This window comes from Eubalaena glacialis, chromosome 2, assembly GCF_028564815.1.
Source record: "Eubalaena glacialis isolate mEubGla1 chromosome 2, mEubGla1.1.hap2.+ XY, whole genome shotgun sequence".
Classification (NCBI taxonomy): Eukaryota; Metazoa; Chordata; class Mammalia; order Artiodactyla; family Balaenidae; genus Eubalaena; species Eubalaena glacialis.
Genome location: NC_083717.1, coordinates 157,414,593 through 157,432,817, shown reverse-complemented (window position 1 = coordinate 157,432,817; position 18,225 = coordinate 157,414,593). Strand labels below are relative to the sequence as shown.

The 18,225-nt window shown below is 42.8% G+C and overlaps 1 protein-coding gene across 1 annotated transcript in view; it reads right to left on the bottom strand.

The window, feature by feature from the left end:
* Nucleotides 1-18,225, bottom strand: part of RHOJ (ras homolog family member J) — an 82,085-nt gene that overhangs the window by 9,084 nt on the left and 54,776 nt on the right. The window contains exons 2-4 of the mRNA XM_061182661.1: nt 12,184-12,242; nt 2,685-2,849; nt 650-745 (exon numbers count right to left, since the gene is read on the bottom strand). Of these exons, the coding sequence (XP_061038644.1) occupies nt 650-745; nt 2,685-2,849; nt 12,184-12,242 (320 nt within the window). The remainder of the gene's footprint in view (nt 1-649; nt 746-2,684; nt 2,850-12,183; nt 12,243-18,225) is intronic.

Here is an 18,225-nt window from a genome sequence, read left to right as displayed (position 1 = left end):
TGAATCATTTGCCCAACAAAATCACTGTTAAGCTCTTAAGAATGAAGAAAGGTCTGTGGAAACTGTTCCAGCTGTGAGCAAGTAGCTATTATCTGTCAAATAGCCACTTGGATTCTCCAACTAGTTACCTTTTGGTCTATGTTACTCTTTTAAGATGCTGTTTGTGACATAATCCAGCCTCTCTAAGTGGCTATTCATTACAGGGTGAGAAATACTGAACAAATATAACCCTGCCAGATGGAAATCGAAGTCTCTCCCAGGAAAATCACAAAATGCCTTTTATGGAGTCATTTAAATGAGTCACACGGATAATAAGCAATGAAATTTACAAATATGTATCTAGTGATTCCCATTATTCATACTTAATATGGCAAATGGATAATTTTAGAGGTTGCTAAATCAAATGATAAGTGCTTCAGCTGTTTAAATTCACCCAGTTTCTTAATGAAAAACAGACAGTGCTGGCTGACAAGAATGCTAACCAAATGGTCCCTTCCAGCCTGACGAGAATAGAGGGGAGAGTATAAAGCAGAGAGATGACTCTGAACACATTGTATTTTAAAGCAAAAGCCGATGTCGTTCTTCCATTCCAAAGCATACAGCAAACTCCTCTCTCAGCACCCATTTAAAATGAAATTCAAATCGGTACCGCTTTTGCAAGCTTCACACCATGCTCGTAAGTGAGAGGTTTCTCTTTCATATACAGCAAACGGGCCAAGGTTTTGGGGTCATCTCGGAGATCAATCTGGCAAAAAACACACATGTGATACACTTATTTATTTTTTCAGGCCTCACCAGATGTTTAAAACTGTGACATAATAGAGATGTTTTTCCCCTTGACACCTATGAATTTTCTTTAAGGAAGCACATACACATGGCCATATTATGTCTAAAAATTAGAGTGGGTTCTTTGTAAGTGTATACACCAGGCTTTCCTTATAGTTTCCCCTTCAAAGCTATTACCCTGGGAGCTGATTCGAATGATTCTGTAGCTGTTGCAAATGTTTTTGAAATTTCCTGTTTATTTCTAAGTCCCACTTATAGGATATACAAAATAATCAATCAGTCTTACTACTGTACGGTGATGCCTCATTTGATCCCTGGTTATACTACTCATTATCTAATAGTTTATTTCCTGGCTCTGAATATATATATATATATATATATATATTTTTTTTTTTTTTTTTTTTTTTTTTTTGGAGGGGGCACAGTTTCCAAACCAAATCTTCACCCTCAAAGGGATGAAGATTTGCCACCTGTGAGGATATTCTAACAAATGTGCTGCAGGCTCTGAAGGCAAGTCCTAAAAAGGAATTTCCAAAGGGCTTGCTCAAGGAATAAGCATTAATCTTTTCAAAGGCAGAACTACTTCGAAAATAGCATCTATGTTTGGATTAGGGTTGATAATTTAATTAAATATTTAAGTTGCTTTAAAATCTCACTGTGTGTGTGAACACATGCATACATACATGGGTGTAAATGTGGGCACATAAAGCCTTGTTTTTTAAAGGAAAAATAATATATTCATATATTAGGGTCCCGTAAGCACATTTCTCAGCTTTACTAATTTGTGTGTGTGGGCATTTTTGTTTTGGCCTTAATTTTTCAACTTAGTGCCCACCAGTTATAAAAAGGATTCAAATCATACAAAGATGTTCACATGTCCCATCACATATTTTCCCACCAAATGGTCAGACACTATCGTCTGGAGTTAAGGCAAAAGATTTCATTTAAACAAACTAATAATTATCTTTCAGAGCAGAAGCATTAACTGTATTCTGATTTATGGATGTATTAATTATCTGTCCATACACTCTCTAGGAAATATTTTCCTTTCTTTTACTTTTTAAAAAATTTCTCTTTGTGAAGCACAATGTAAAATGAGAAATAGAAAGCAGCAGCATATGAAACAGATAATAAAGCTCTTTGGTATCATTACATTTCCATATGTCTTTGGGATAGTAATTTGGGTTTTAACATAGCAAAGAACAAAATCTATTTAAAATTATAAAAAGCTGGAACAATCTTTAATGCATTTGTGCAACTGGCTTACTGTTGGAGATTCAAACTATGGAACTTTATTAGCTTTCAAAACACTTTAAAGCCTTTTACAATCACAGCTTTATCTGGTATATATCTGTTTTAATGTTTTTTTAAGATCTGAGAGATGGGGGGCTTAAAGGGAATAGAGAACAATGAATTTCTGTCTTCCTTTTCAAGGGCTGTTCCTGAAGAATTTTTGTCATAATGAGCCTTTCTGATTGCTGCGGTCATTTTGACATTCACACCTATTTTGTGACTTTCAAAGAATCATGGATTTTAGATATAAAAAATATTACATAATAAGTGTAATTGACATCTGCACCTCATTCCTCTGGCTCAGGACTGGAGAAGGTTGTCTATTTAAAAAATTACTTTGTTATTTAAAAGCAAAAAGCGGAGACATTAATTTTTAAAGGCCCCATCAAAACTTCCTGTTTCATATTAAATAGCTTTATTGTCTTTTCAACCATGGGCTAAATAATCATTCAGTTCTTAATAAAGGCTGTTCATAGGATTAATGTATCTGAGACACTCTTCTATAGTGTTTGATAGAATAGGATGTTCAGGAGATGCCGAAAGGGTCTTTTCATTTTCACAAACCCTCCACCGACCGACCCTCCCTGCCATGCCCGCCTTCGAACCTGGGTCCCTATGAGGACGTAAGGCACGTGAGGCATGCAGTCCTTCAGCTCCGGGACCCACTCCTCCTGGACATTGTGATAAGAGGCAGGATTTACGACGGAGAAGCAGATCAAAAACACATCCGTGTTGGGGTAGGAGAGCGGCCTCAGCTGGTTGTAATCCTCCTGCGGGAAGAGCAAAGAGTTTGTGCGTTTGTACAGCTGGGGTGAGGTGTGGCCACGCAGTTCCAGGGAGTGACTCGGGAAAGATTCCACCGTCGTGCCCTTCGACCCCACTCCTTCCCTGACCCTGGAATCTGGTGGTTCCCTATATTACAAGAAGTAAAGGAGCCATCAATCCGGAAAACACCTGTTTGTTCTGTATAGAGATTATGAATTGCCTCCGTTTAAGATGAACTAAAAAAAAAAAAAAAAAAAAAACTAAAAAAAAATTTTAAAATAGCTTTAGTGAGGTAATTTACATACCATGAAGTTCATCCATTTAATGTGTATAACTCAGTAAGAATTATTGCAATTCTCCTGTCCCTTGGGAATTGTGTTGTATTGAATAGGGATTTAAATTAGTGGGTCATTGGCCAAGGCACAGAAATTCTCTCCTTCTATAATTAAAAAAATTGCATTGAAATTTAATTTAGAATAAGCTAACTCGAATGCAAAGCAAAGAGTTGTTGCCAAATCATACACCACAGTATTTGAAGAAATATATTGTCTGAGGGTTTAGAGCTAAGAATTTGGGGATTTGTTTCTAAATCTACCTAAAAGCCATACTGTGGCCTAATAAATAAAATGCCAGATTAATGACTTTTCCCCAAAGACTTTTCAGACCAGAATATGCTCTAGTTGAGGAGTTCCTGTTTGCATACGATGTTTATGTATATGCTGTTTTAGTGGGAGATGATAGAGACAAAGAAAAACATTGGATCATCTCAACTTTGGGAAAATGTCAGCAAGTACCTTTTATTGTATGTAAAATGTTTTAGGAGGTTCCAAGGTAAAATCTGCTATTTCATTAGAAGGTTTAATCTATTTTCATAGAATTTGGTAACACATAAGCCCAAAGTAACTTTATGTGTGTGTATACTTTACGTGTATATACTATGTATACACACATGTTCTCACATACCACAATATGACAAAATGTTCATACACATTACGCGTAATTTATATACATATACACACTACATACAGGCACACATTATACATACATACATAGGTGCAATCAAATCTATATGTTCACACTTATACATGTGTACATAGACATCGGCAACATATCAATTCATTTATTAGGGTCTGTCCTTACTACTCTTCCTAACACTTAAAAAAGTTACAAAATTTATATATGCTCTTTGCAAAAATTCAAACATTACGGAAGTACATAGAGTAGAAGTAAAACTTTGTTCCCATCCTGCACTTGATCTCTAAGAGTTTTTCCTCTCTTCCCAGAGGAAGCAGCTATGTAACAGTATCCTTCCGAACTTCGAATATTTATTTATGTATATAACATACACATGTTTATTTAAAAAAGAAATTGATTATATAGCTCATATTGTTGTGACATTTGTTTTTTTCAACTTAACAGGTCATGGATATTTAAAAATATTGACCTCACTATCTTTCTATTGACCCTAACAATGTCTTTATAAAAAGGGGGTGCACACAGCCACGTACACGTATGCCCCTTCCAAGGGGAGGAAGCCCCTTAGAATGTCAAGGGTGGTCATCTCTGGTTGGTAGCCGTGCATTTATCTATCATTTACTCAAGGTGCCCAGCACACAGGGGCTCAACATGCATGGCTGGCACTATTACTGCTTCTAATACTAACAAAATCTAAGCAAAATTCAATGCAAGCTGGCGAGGATGCTGAAAAATCCTAAAATCCTAAAAAGTGAACTAAAAGAACACACAAAAAAATCAGTCATTGTGGTTGAGTACATTGCTTAAAAACTGATTGGGCCAGGCCTACGACTGCATCTCAGGCAAGCTGTGCCCATGTGTGTGTGTGTGCGCGCCTGCGTGGCAGGGGTGGGAGTGTGGGAGGGGACAGCTTGTCTCTTGTCAGTGACTCCTCCTCTTTCCACAGCTAGCCCTGAAAGCCAAATCTGTCCCACAGTCTCTCTGCCTCTCTCCTTTCTCTCTGGGACTTTCTCTCTCACAGTAGCTGTGAAGCCCGCAAGCCAAGAACTCTCCTTCCCAGCCCATAATCTACAGCTGTTCATGATACCACCTGCTCCCTGCCACTTCATCCTCTCATCTGCATTGTCATAAATGGAGCAGGGGCCGTGTTGTTTTTTTCTCATGCCCCACTTGTACTCTGTCCATAGCAAATATTCCATAAATGCTGTTGACTGATTTTGATGACACCCGGTCTGCAGTGACCTGCAAATGAACACATGGTTTTTCTGTGGATCATTTACTGCAGTAGTTTTCATTAGAATCATCCAGGGAGTTTTAAAAACATGCTGATGCCCTGCTAACCAACTACCTGCCTCTACCTTCCCTACTCTGGGACCAGTGAAATCAGAATCTCTGGAGAGTGGGCTTGGGTATCTGGGTATTCTGATTTCATTGGTCTGAGGTTGGCGTGGAGTTGAGAACAACTGATTTACATCATCTTCATTGTCAACAGAGGATGTACCAGGGGCTTATTACTAAGGGCCAGGCACTGTTTCAAGCTCTTATGTGCATCATCTAGTTGAATCCTCACACTAGCACTGAAAAGATGGTACCGTCAACATCCGAATTTCCTAGAAGAGGAAGTTAAGGTTTAGAAAAATTCATTGGACCAATGTTACAGAGCTATTAAGTGCCAGGATGGGTGTATTTAGCCTGAATCCAGCTCTAGCTCTTAATTGTGACCACACAGTTTGCTTCAGCCTGGAATTTTAAGTGACAGATTAAGCATTTTCTTGAAAATTCAGTTATCCAGGAATCTTAATATGGATTCATGCTTTACCCAAGGATCTAGGAAAAGAAATGTTAGAGACCATGGGGTGGGTATAGTATCTGTTGCTACAGAGCTATAGAGAGGCATATCTCTAGGCCTGCATCTACCAGAAATTACCACCAGATGGCAGCAGACACTGTATATTTAAAACCTCAAAGCTTAAAAAAGCAGCACAATTGAGAGAAATGTCAGAACTAGATAAGTTGGGTCACAACTAGATAAGCAAATAACTGGTAGTCTGAAAGGATCATGTTTACTTGATTCTTCACCTGGAAGCTCTCAAAGGAATTCTGCTCACATTATGGAAAAGTTAGGAAGACCCCTGGTTGCTGGATTAACTGTAGGTGGGAAGGTGAAAAGAGTTTGGTTTTTCGATAATTTACCCTCCTGGTAGGTCCAGCTGAGTGACTTCTGACTGTGTCCTTCATTGGGCTTTATCCTGCTCTGTATTCTGGATCTCTCTTCTGTGGAAACCTTAGTCCTGCTGTATAATTCCATTTAAAAAGATTTATTAATTGCCTACTGAATGTCTAGCATACAGCATTCAGGATGCTATATGAACTATATAAGGTGAATAAGAATTGGCAAGCTAGTGGGGGAAAAAATGAAAATATGGGAAACAATTCGATTTATGTGAAAATGAGACAGGTGAAGTTTCTCTTACTTTTAGTAAGCTCTCTGATAATAGAATAATGTAGAATAGTTATTTGACTGAATTGGGAAAATACAATTTCAAGGCTGGAAGAGGTCTTAGAGGTCAGTTAGTGCAGTGGCTCCCAAAGTAGGGTCCCCGACTCGCAGCATGGGCATCACCTGCGAGCTTGTTAAGGATGCACATTCCCCGGTGCCACCCAGCCTTCCTGAAGCTGAGGCTCTGGGGGAGGGGCTGCTCCACCTGTGTCCTAACAAGCCCTCCAGGTGACTCTGTCATAGCTCAAGTCTAGACACTGAGTGATTTAATCAGGACTACAGAGCAAACGTACCTCTAAAGAAGGCTCACACCTAGGCTGGTCGGGCTCATTTCAGCCCCCGTTTGCCACTGGCTGCAGCTATGACACACGGCAGTGGGTTCGGGATTAATAAAAGTAAGTGTCTCCTCACACTGAGGCCTGGGTGCTGGGAGTTTGGGGGACTTGAATTTGTACCAGCTGATAACTCGGGTGATTTTTTTTTGCAGTGGGGCACGTTTTGGGTCTTGGTTGGATGTGCACATGTTGAGATGATATAAAGAGGCTCTGAGGAGTGGGTCAGTGGTTTATTTGGTATTTGAGGCCCCTTCCAATGTTGAAACTGAGAATGGAAGACTATAAGAGTGACTCAAAGGGGGCTTCAAGGGCTAAAGTGGACAAAGAGGCTGGGGAGGGGATGGGGGTGGAGGGAAGGGTGGGATTTGGGCAAGGTAGGCTTTTGAGTGCTTTCCACCCAACTTCACTCCAAAGGCAGGAGAGTGTTTGGTCTGAAGGCAATCTGGTGTTCTGGGGTAACTATGGGTGATTATCAAACGAGAAAAGTTCAGGGACAGCCTCAGCCTCAGACGGGCCGAACACCTTGGGCTCGAAATATGCCTGGAACAGTCGCATCATGATGGCACAGGTGGTGAGCAAGTGAAACAATTAGACCAGCCCTTCTCAAACTTTATGCATGTCTGAATCACCTGGGGATCTTGTTCAAATGCAGATTCTTATTCATCAGCGGGCCTGGGATGAAGTCTGAGAATTTGCATTTGTCACAGGTTTCCAGGTGGTGCTGATACTGCTGGTCTGGGGACCACACTTTGAGAGGCTAGGAGCGTTGCACTGAGCATTCCCTCCACCCCTCCCCACCCCCATACCTATGTTAAATTGGAAATGGAATTCTGCTTCCAAGCCCTGTTGGTTTAATGATATCTACCCCAGATTTTCAACACATTCTCACTTTCATATTCTCCCATAAGTACACTCATATCTGTCAGGCTTGGTTTGGAAAATGTGGACAGCACACATAGGGCAGGAGTGCAGCACAGTGTTTAAGAACGTGGTTTAGGGAGACATCTTCTCTGGGTTCAAATCCAGATGGCCTGTTGGGTCAGCTGATAGCAAAGAGGAAGGCTCCAGTCCTTCCAGGTTGGCCCTGGGTTGCCATTAATGAACCCCAGGTGTACTTGCCTCCCTGCCTGGTCCTTATGTCTCTCTCTTCAGCCCTTGCAGGGGCAGGGGGCAGGGAGAGGGGAGGAGAAGGGTTTCAGAATCCAGGACAGGTGAAGACGCGTGCTGTGCGGCCCTGGCTGAGTGAGAGGTACAGCTGATGGCCTTCCTGCTCCCCGACTTTCGTGGTCACCGGTGACAGTGGAGCTGCTGTGGCTTCTCAGTGACAGACACCATTCTGTGCTCAGCCGTAAGCAGATGGCCCCCGATCCAGCAGTGCTTGTGTGCAGAGAACTCAGGGGTTTATCCTGCTGAGAAGCCAGGCTCCTGACATCAGGAGATTCTCATTCTTCCCTGGTAATGCTGCTAACTGCCACTTTTGCAAATGTTGCTTTTGAGATACGTCCATCCTGGAGTTTGGCCTGAGAGGCCACAATCACAGCAGGGTTTTACCCACATTGCTCCTGTAGGCCAGGGCCCACGAGAGAAAGAGACAAGGTGTCTTAGTACCGGGACTGGTTCCAGTCTAGGTGGTCGGCTGAGGGGTCGAGGATGGCTGGTTCAAGGCCGTGACCCGGGAAACGCCCCTCTCCCACTTTGGCATTCCTTAGCTGGCCAGCACCCAGGCTTGCGGCAGTATCCCCACCCCAGCTTCCTGCTCTCCCTCGTGACACACTCTAAAGAAACTGGCCTGCAAGTACGTCGTTTAAAAGTCGGCTCTCAGACTCTCTGTAGTCAAGCCAAAGATCTGAGCTCTAGAAATCCCTTTCAGAGAGACTCTCCATAACGCACTAGGAGGGGCAAGAGCCGCATAGGCTGGGTTGGCAGGACCTAAATAGATTTGGTTTATAGACCAGGCCTTATTGCCTCCCCAGTGTGAGCTGAGGGGGTAACGTGCCGAGTCACCCTGTGCAAAAACCCCTCACTTCATTGCCTACCTGACTGTTTGGAATTCTACCCAACAGATGAACCAGCGTTCTGAAGCCTCTTTGTCTTCAAAGGACTCCACTCAAAGTCCAAGTATCAGTTTGTTTCAGGGCTTGGGGAGAGAGCTAATGTTTAATAGCAGCTGCCACGTGCTGGCAGTGTTTGCACGTGACTTCGTTATAACCTGCCTTCAGCAGATGCTTGGCTGGCTCGTGCAGTGCTGCGAGCGTGTCTCAGGCGAGGCTGGCGGGGCTGCAGTGGTGCCCGAGGTGACTAGGTGTGGCGAAGTGGAGGGAACCAGGTCGAATGATTCTGTCCAGGGCTGACTTTGAGGGTAGAAATAACGAGTTCCTATCAGTTTATCTTTCCGAACACATGTGCTTCTTGAAGTTGTTTTTGTTAACTCTGAGCCACAGTTAGCTCAGGACAAAGATGAGGGGCACTGCTCCTTGGTTTGTTCATGTAAGAAAATCTAATTATTCACAGCAAGATGGAACCCTATAGCCAGTTTCAGAGACTTATTTCTTTTTTTGTGGCTCAGGGATTAATCAATTGGTTTTGAGATCACCACTCTTCCTTGTTAGTAACTCTGACCAGATGAGTAATTCTGAATTAGTTATAGATCTTCCTTAGCCATGTGACCTCAGGAACATTTGTTAGAATATAACTGAGGAGGCTAGATTATCCTCCCTGAGGCTGGGAATGGAAATGTTGGGACAATGCTTCTAAATTAAATTTGTCACAAAGCCTTATTGGCAGAGTCGTAGAACCCTGGGAATCAACTTGGGTAATGGTTCTTTTCCACCACATCCTCCTAACATTAGGAACAATGTTTCAACCACCAAAGACTCCGAGGGTCATGATTCTTAAATTTTAATGTGCATACGAATCACCTGGAGATCTTCTTCAAATGCATTTTCAGATTCAGTAGGCTGGGGACGGAGCCTGAGATTCTGCACTTCTAATAAGGTCCCTGGCAATGCTGCTGGTTGGTGGACCAGACTCGGAGTGGTAAGGTTCTAGAACCGTGGTTCTCAAAGTATGGTATACAGACCAGCAGCAGCATCACCGGGAAACCTGTCAGAAATGTAAGTATTAATACTTAGGCACCATCCCAGACGTGTAGAATCAGCAACACTGCAGGTGGGGCCCAGTGACTGGGTTTTAACAAGCCCAGGTGATTCTGATCCCTGCTCGAGCCTGAGAACCACTGTTCCACAAAATGAATTATTCCTACGCGTCATCCTTCAGTGGAATGCATTCCAATACCTAACGGTCCTTTACTGCTGAGAGGTCTCCCTTAGGTCTAGCCTCAAATTGTTTTGCTTAATTATTCCAGTTCTTTTAGGCATTCTCGAGGTCATTTTTCAAGGTCCTAATCATAGAGTTTTAGTCCTATAAGGAGCTTTAAGATGTATTCTGATTTCTTTTCCCCATGCTTTATGCTCCCCTGTGAACCTTGTCTACCTCTGGGCTTTCAAAGTAGCTGGTGGAAAGCATTAAAGTGAAAGGTAAATTGAAGAACTATCTATAACCCATTTGTTGTTGTATTCTATCGGTGCTCATCGCTTTCTTCTGTGTCAGAGGTTTGGGTCAATTTGGAGTTTAAAGATATTTTTTCCACTGCCTTAGAGTCTCCACTCCTATACTAGTATTATTAAATTTTTCTAAGGACAGAGCAGTGGGAAAGAATAATTAAACTGCTTATATGCAGTTTTATTGGATTCAAAATTAAATAGAGGCCAGGGAGGATGTTCTGGGGGCAATTAACGCACAGAAGCGAACAATTGTGGTGGATTGCTATAGAACTGGGGAGAACTGGGGGGGCACAAGGGGCACAGAGAGCATTTTTAGAAGGCAAGGGAAACAGAAAGAGGTTTCAGAATCAGGCAATAAGCCTTGCTGCATTGAATTTTTCAAACTGGATTATATTAGTAAAATGTGATTATGGAGGAAAAGGGTATAAACTCTTTTTTCAGGCTGTGAGTCCCTGATGGATGGGGACACCCCAATGACTGTGTGATTGAATGAGGGCAGGCAACTCCAGCCCGAAGAGCAGTCTCCCTCTATTGCTGGAACGATTTCTGGTGGAGGGGCAGTCAAGCATGAGCTGCACTGAAGCCCTGTACCTTAGCTCAGAGGAGCCAAATCACTTTTCCAATCTGGGCATCTATGGGCATCCTTTTCTAGTCGTGTGCCTCGGTATTGATATGAGAAGTCTCCTCCACTCTCCAGTTCCTGAGAGTAGTTGGCTAAAACACCCATCAGCCAGCGAGGGGAAACTGGTTGCTTTTAGGAGCCTTGAGTCTGGTGCTAGATTTTCCAAGTTCTCCACTGCCTGGGCCTGCCCAACATCTGACTTTGATGTTCCACAGACATTTATACAGTGGTTCTTGCAAATGCACACAGAAATCCCAAAGAGAATTTTATTTATTATGATTTTTTTTTTTTTAGTATAGAGCTATCAAATTGAGCAAAAGGACATATCTCCAGATAATTGTGAAAAAAGTCTAGACAAATGCGTAACTACAAATAACAATTACCAGGAAACTCACAGTGGGAATAAGCATGGTCTAATGTTCACTCCAAAGGACTTAAGATGTATGAATTTGGACAGACTGAACAACCTGCTGATTTTGACCTGAATAAATGACCCAGGATGTATGGTACCAAAAGCTCTGTCAAAGAAATGGGGCCATAACCATCAGTGGCTTAACCACTTCCCCTCTAGCCCATGAACTTGTAACATTAGAAACTTTTTGTAGTGGAGTGTGGGATGCAAGGAAAAAAGGATAAAGCGGCATTTTCACCCAAGCAGAGCGTGTGCTAACTGATTAAGCACTGAGGGTGCCAGTCCGTTGCCTTACATTATTGTTTGGCCAGGTTCTCCAACTTGAAGAAATGTTTCTGACAGAATGAGCATATTTCAGGAATCTTGGAGAATTTAGAGTTAATCCCGGTTATTCAGGGGTTGACCCTCACTTTGGGAAAACATCCAGGATCCTGGATTTTCTTCCTTCTAACACTTAATCCATCTTCTTCCTACTCCTTGATCCCCATCCCCTATCTCTTTTTGTACCTTTCCACAGCTTGTTAGGCAATTCAGATAAAGAGCAGGCAAAGAATAAAACATGAAAAAAAAAATATGGGTGAAACTAAAATTTATGAAATTGACTCAGTAATCCTGGATCTGGAACTGGTATGGGTTGGAAGAAATTGGAACTCTTGGCCAAATATGTTATTTTGGTTAGTGATAGTCATCGATCAATAAATGAATGGTTATTTGCCTTTCAACACCTTGAATCCTACAATGATTTAGTTTTCTGTAATTATAAATATTTTTAAGATATTCAGAATATTTTGGTTGTCATTTAGGTAGACAATAAATTTGCCCCAAGTGATCAGAGGAGGTAATATCTGTACCGTTAGTCCCCATATGCCTAGCCAAATGGATCATTCTCCCCCCACCCAAACTCTTAATGAATCAAGATAAGAAAAATGTACCTGTCCTGCGGTGTCATACAGTCCGAGCAAGTGTTGCTTGCCTCCCACTGTCACAGTAACTAGGGGAGAAGAGAAAAGAGGAGAGTCTGTAAATGCAAGCTTCAATCAGGAGTCTTCACGTTTCTCTATGCCAGCATCTCTTTGGGCAGCAAGGACAAGCATATGCCTCACCCGTGTATATTCTAAACCAAGTTGACAGCATGCTTGCCAAGTGAAAGGCAATCGTGGGCTGCAGTGAGAACAGATGGGCTGAGCCAAGTCCAAATTTCTCAACGGAGGTGGCTACTATTGGTACCACTAGGGCACTCTGCAGGCTGTTCATTGATCCTGATTAGGCCCTATAATATCAAGCTCCTGAAGGAAAAGGATGCTGGACTCTTTCTTGGTTAGGTTATTTTCTTCTTTCATTTGGTTTGAGCCACCTTTCGGGATATAGACTCGTGTAAGCAACGTTTCTGTTCGAAATCTCGCGGCTTTTATTTGTCATCAAAATGTTAAAAAAACCCTGAAAACAAAGGATATTAACCCACCTGCCTATGTTATAGTCTATAAGGCAAAGCTAATAATGAAATGCGAAGGGCTTAACATTTATTTCAAAAATTGTTTTTATTAAATATCTCTGTGCTTTAGCTCAACTGATTCATTACAGTTTGAACCTTAGTTGCAGTAGGAGGTGTTTTATATGGGTTTCATCTCACATACCTGAAGGGCATATATAGAGTGAAAAGTAGAGAGTTTGATTTACTCAGCAGGCTTATTGCCTTGCCAAGCAATGATGTCCGAAAGTGAGAGGTAATAGAGGGTTACCAGCTGCTCTTTACATGGCTGGAAATGAAATAAAGTCTCAACCTGAAACTAAACTGAGATTGAACAAATCGAAGGCAAGAGTAATATGATTCTCTTGGTGAATGGAAAGAGCAGATTTAAATTTCCACAAAAATGTAATCTCTTTTTGGAAAAAGAAAGTAAAATATGAAGGAGAATGTGATTTTTCCTAGTTGATTAAAAAATGTACAAATGCCGGGATTTACATTCACTATCTTATAATAACCTATAATGAAATACAATCAGAAAAAATAACTGAATCACTATACTGTACCCCTAAAACTAACACATTATTGTGAGTCAACTATGTTTCAATACAAATGTGCAAGTCCAACATAAAAATGATTTTTGATTTCTCCTACCATTAGCTGTGCAGGAAACGAAAGATAAATGGAATAGCAACCTTTTATAACCATATCTCTAAAATATGTCAGCCACATTCTCTAGCCTGCTGCTCGGAGTTGCTGCTTTGGTACTGATCTGACTTCTATTTGTTTTCAGGTTCAGGGCCTATGTGTATGCAAAGTGCTTCTTAATGGCTCTTTCTTTGAAAAGCACTTGTTTAAAAGCACTGTCTTCCCAGACACTGGGAACAAGTTTTCTAATCTACTCAGATCAACGTGTGTTCAGCTTGATAACATGGCAGCAGCTGTGCAGATGAGCTTTTACATGTGTGTTTTTAAGGGGTGCACCCAGCTCCATCCAACGCTAGTGACAACACCGAAGAGGGGCATCTAAACATTTTTACTTCCTTTCATAAGCCAGGCTAGCAATGGAAATGAAGGTGAGATGGTGCAGTCCCGATCACTTCGTCCTGTTATATTTTCCTCTTCCTGCACACTTGGAGCCCGGTCAGATGTTCCTAAAATCTGCCTAAATGGTTTCTTTAATGGCCAATTCACCACCTAGACATGGATCAGGAATGAAGGGAAGAAAGCCAGCCATTACGACATGGAATTTCCTGCCTCTAGTGAGCCCAGTACTTACAGGTTAGGGGCAGCTGTTCTGGAGACCCCCTTGGATGGTCCCCCAACCTAGAGGCCCAGGGCCATCTGCGGAGTGTGTACTAGAAGCTGACTCACCCTCACAGCCCCACTGGGCACTGCAGAATTTCCAAAGCGATGGCTCTGACCTTTGTCACTGGAGCCCTGAAGCTCTTGTTTGAGTTTTCTCAGAGAACAAACATTCCTTCCAGCCTGCTTTTCCTCAAGCCTCACCCTTTTCTCCCCTGGCAGCTCTGACTGCAGAGAACTGTACCAGGCCTGAGGCGAGTGCCAGCCCGGGAAAGGTGGCCGTCGGGCTGAGAGTCTGAGCCCAGCCTTCCCTTCCCTCTGTCCTTCCCTTCCTCAAGAGTTTATTGGGTTCTGGGACTGCCCTCAGTGTTGGGAGCGTAAAGGCCAGATACAACTCGTCCTGTCGCGGAGCGTGGAGAGGAGGGTACAGGGCAGTGCAGTGATCACTATGCTGGCGGCAGTGTGGATGGGTGTGGGAGCATGCAGAAGGGGCCCCACTGCACGTGCACACGCGCACTGCTCGAGTGTGGTCAGAGAAGGCTTTCTGGAGGACACGTCTGAGCTGCGTCCCAAGGATGGCCAAGAATTACCCAGGGTGCACTGGGGGTGGGACAAGGGGTGGTTCAAGAGCTACCCAGGGTGCACTGGGGGAGACGGGGCATGTAGGCTCAGGCCCACCCGACTCACTAATACAGCCTTTATTCTGAAGGCTTTGTTAAACTATGAAAGTCCTGAATTCTTGTTCCCAAAGAAAGCGAAAGAGAAGGAACTAAAATAATTTACTTGCATTAAGACAAAATGGTGAGAGGAGGGAGGATGAGTTTTTTGGGGTGGAAGCCAGGTCAGCTTTCAGCTTTGCTGCCTACTCTGTTGGACCAGCCCTGCTGGAGGAATCCTGAGGGAACAGGGCAGTGCCCTCGTGCCCCCATCTCTAGAAATCACTTTTATTCTCTCTTCTCTGCCTTTTGATTCTCCCATTTTATCAGAAGGAAGATAAGTGGGTCACACAGTTGATGACTGAGAACATCAAGGGACAGACAGCCAGAGACAGATCCAAGCATTACTCACATATTGTGGAATATGCAAATGGCTTTGTGAGTCTTTATCTTGGACTAGCAATGGATGCCTTATTGCTTTCCAACCTGGGCTCTATGAGGCTCCTCAGTTTGGAAATGAATTAGTCAGATCAGCATAGAAGGAAGGTATGCTCTAAAAATGATCATAGGAAATGTAGAGACGTTGAGAGAGCAGGATCTTTTAAGTCAGATGGTTCTGCGTTTGAATCCTATCTTTGCTATTCACTGTCTGAATGACCTTGGGAAAGTCACCTAACACCTCTAAGCCCCCCTTTCCCTATTTGTTAAAAATGGGGAGAACATCACCCATCAAAGAGAATACTTGTGAGGAGGAAGTTAAATGAGAAAATGCCTGGCACACAGCCTGGCCCATAGTAGGTGCTGAGAAGTTGTTATTTCCTCTCCTTCAACAAATGCTTATTGAACCTCTTCTAAGACCAGGGACAGTCTATCTTGCTCTCCCCTGTATACCCAGTGCACGTGAAATGGCACAACGAATTTATAATATTTGTGAATTACCGGTCACTTTCTACCCTAAATGGTAGCTATTTAGATCAATGTCTTGTGTCTCTGACCGGACAGGTAGGCCCTTGAGGACAGAATCTCCATACCCCATACCCCACACAGTACACAACACAGTTCTTGGCATACGTAGTAGTTGCTGAATCCACAGAACAGAAATGAAGCCCCAGGGGCAACTCAGGCAGAAGGAGGTCCTTCGAAATGTGCAGAGCTTCAGCTTGAAGCACCCTGGCAAGACGCTAACTGCTGGGAAGTACCTGCAGCCAGCAAACCTGCCTGGCAGACAGTGGTCAGGCTAAAATCCCAGATCACCTTCTATTCTCGGAGCTGTTAGAGTTTTTTTTTTGAGCTTAGAGAGGTTTTAAAGAGAGTGGATCAAATGACCTGCTAATGGCTCAGATGGTTCTCTCAGTAAAGCGTGAAAAGTTGTCAGTGGCTTGTTAAGTATGTAAACTGAAGGCCTTCCTCTCCAAATCCATTAAGCTCTTGGCTTCCTTGTGTTTGTTCTTGGTGCAGATTGGATGGTTAATTTTATGAGTTGGAGTGAGGTGTTAATGAAGTTGAAGTCGCGGGTTTGCTCTCCTGAGCGTCAGTTGCTTTCACCCAGAGAGAAAGTGTCCCGGCAGGACGTGAGCCTGCCCCCTCTCCCCACCACCCCCTCTCAGCATTTCAGTCACCTCATGAAACTGCATGTCATTTGCAAACCTGGATGAGGAAGTGTTGGTCATTCCCTGTAAACCAGCTCAGACCATCAGTCCAGCCCATCAGCAGCACCAGGAACCTGGTTCACAGCCCCTGCCTTGTTGGGTGGTGGACTGATCATCTCATCCGCCAAGAGCAATCTTTTGGAGCCGATGTGATGAATATCTGATGAATCCTGAGAACCGGCATGGTGGAAATGCCAGGACAGTTAAGAGGAAGCCTCCCAGTGCCCCTCCGTTCCCAGCACATAGCCAGCTGTCTGCATCACTCATGTCAAATGTACTCTATTTGGCAGGTAGGATGAGGCATACCTGACTATGCCTCATCCTAAAGGTACTAGGATGGTACTAAAGGTACTAATAGTACCTTTAGTACCATCCTAGGCACTATTTTGGAGGAAGAAACACTAGATTTATAGATATAGCAAGAAATAGAATTTTAATTAAGTTAAAAACATGGCCCCATGCAAATATAGAATGATGTTATGTCAAAGATTTATTAACTCGTTAATGAGAGAATCAGTAAGATGATAAATCTTATTCAAAGAGCATTTTGAAGAACTGGGCATTTATAGGTACTTCAAAAGCAAAATGTTAGAATAAGATGGCTAAGTTCAATGGAAAACTGGTTGTTGTTCTACGGAAAAGATAACCTTTGGTGTTCTCCTTTCTACTAAACAAGAATTATTTGCATCTTGACCCAACAAGATTTACAAGTTAACATGTAACTTCCGAAAATCTAAACTTTTAGTTAATAGCAGAATCAGACAAAGGTAAGTTACCCTAGATTACTAAGCCTCGGGGGAAGGGTGTTGAACACTGCCTTAGCATGGACAGTTGCATGTTCTCAGCCTTATATCCAAGTTCCAGATAATTTTTCTTCATGTCCGAATTCAAGTCCATACTTAGCTATCTACTCATTTGGTGAGATGCTGGGTAGGTCAGTAGGTTTCTCCCTCACCTGGAAGATAAACACATTGTCTTTACCCTAAAGGGGTATAAAAACTCTTTATTAGCTGTTCCAAAGTCAGGGGTAATCATCACTACAGTCTGTCTATGTCTGGGGTGCTGCAAAAAAAAGGAGAGTTTAAATGAAGAATCTCAATTCTGACCCTCGTCATGCTTGCTGACTGAATATCTTCAGCAGTGTTCGCTGACTTTTCCCTCTCTGAACTGACCCTCATCCCCTGCTCCTCCTTTCTAGAAGATTCCATCTGGGACTGTGACTCACCTAGCACCAGGGTCCGCTCTTAGGAGCTGCTTGTGTGTGTTTGTGATGTGCTTTAAGCCTCACACATGTGCATGTTCATTTTATAAGGAAGCAACTCAGAGGCATCTGGGATGACATTTCCCTCAAATTAAAATAAACTAGAAAACATAATGAAACTAGAAATAGATAATACACTTTCATAAATATGAATGGTGGTGAATTCCTTCCTGGTGCGGTTTCATCCTTCCAACTTACGTGTTCCTGTTAAGGCGGCTTGAAAACCTCATCCATCTACACTGGCCCCCCCCCTCAGCCAGCTCGTTTCCTTTCTTTGCAGAGAATGCCTCTTGTTTCCTAAGCAGCAGCCTGTGTGTGTGTGTGTGTGTGTGTGTGTGTGTGTGTGAAATAAAAGATGTTCAGGCAAGTCTCTTATTTGATGTACTGGTGTGAGGTCCTGTTTCCGTAGAACAAAGACTGAGGGGAAAACCAAAGAGTCTCCCTGAGAATCCATTAGGACACTGAGCTGAGGGTTTTCTTTCGTTAGGTGTGTATATTCGTCCTACAGTAACAAGAGTTCCTTTTGAACAGGGTAACGTACCTCTGCCATGCATCTCCATCCCTGGTCATGTTTCTTTTCTCCTTTAGGTATGCCTATTGTGACAGGGGATTTAGTTTGTAGTTGTTTGTTTAGCCTG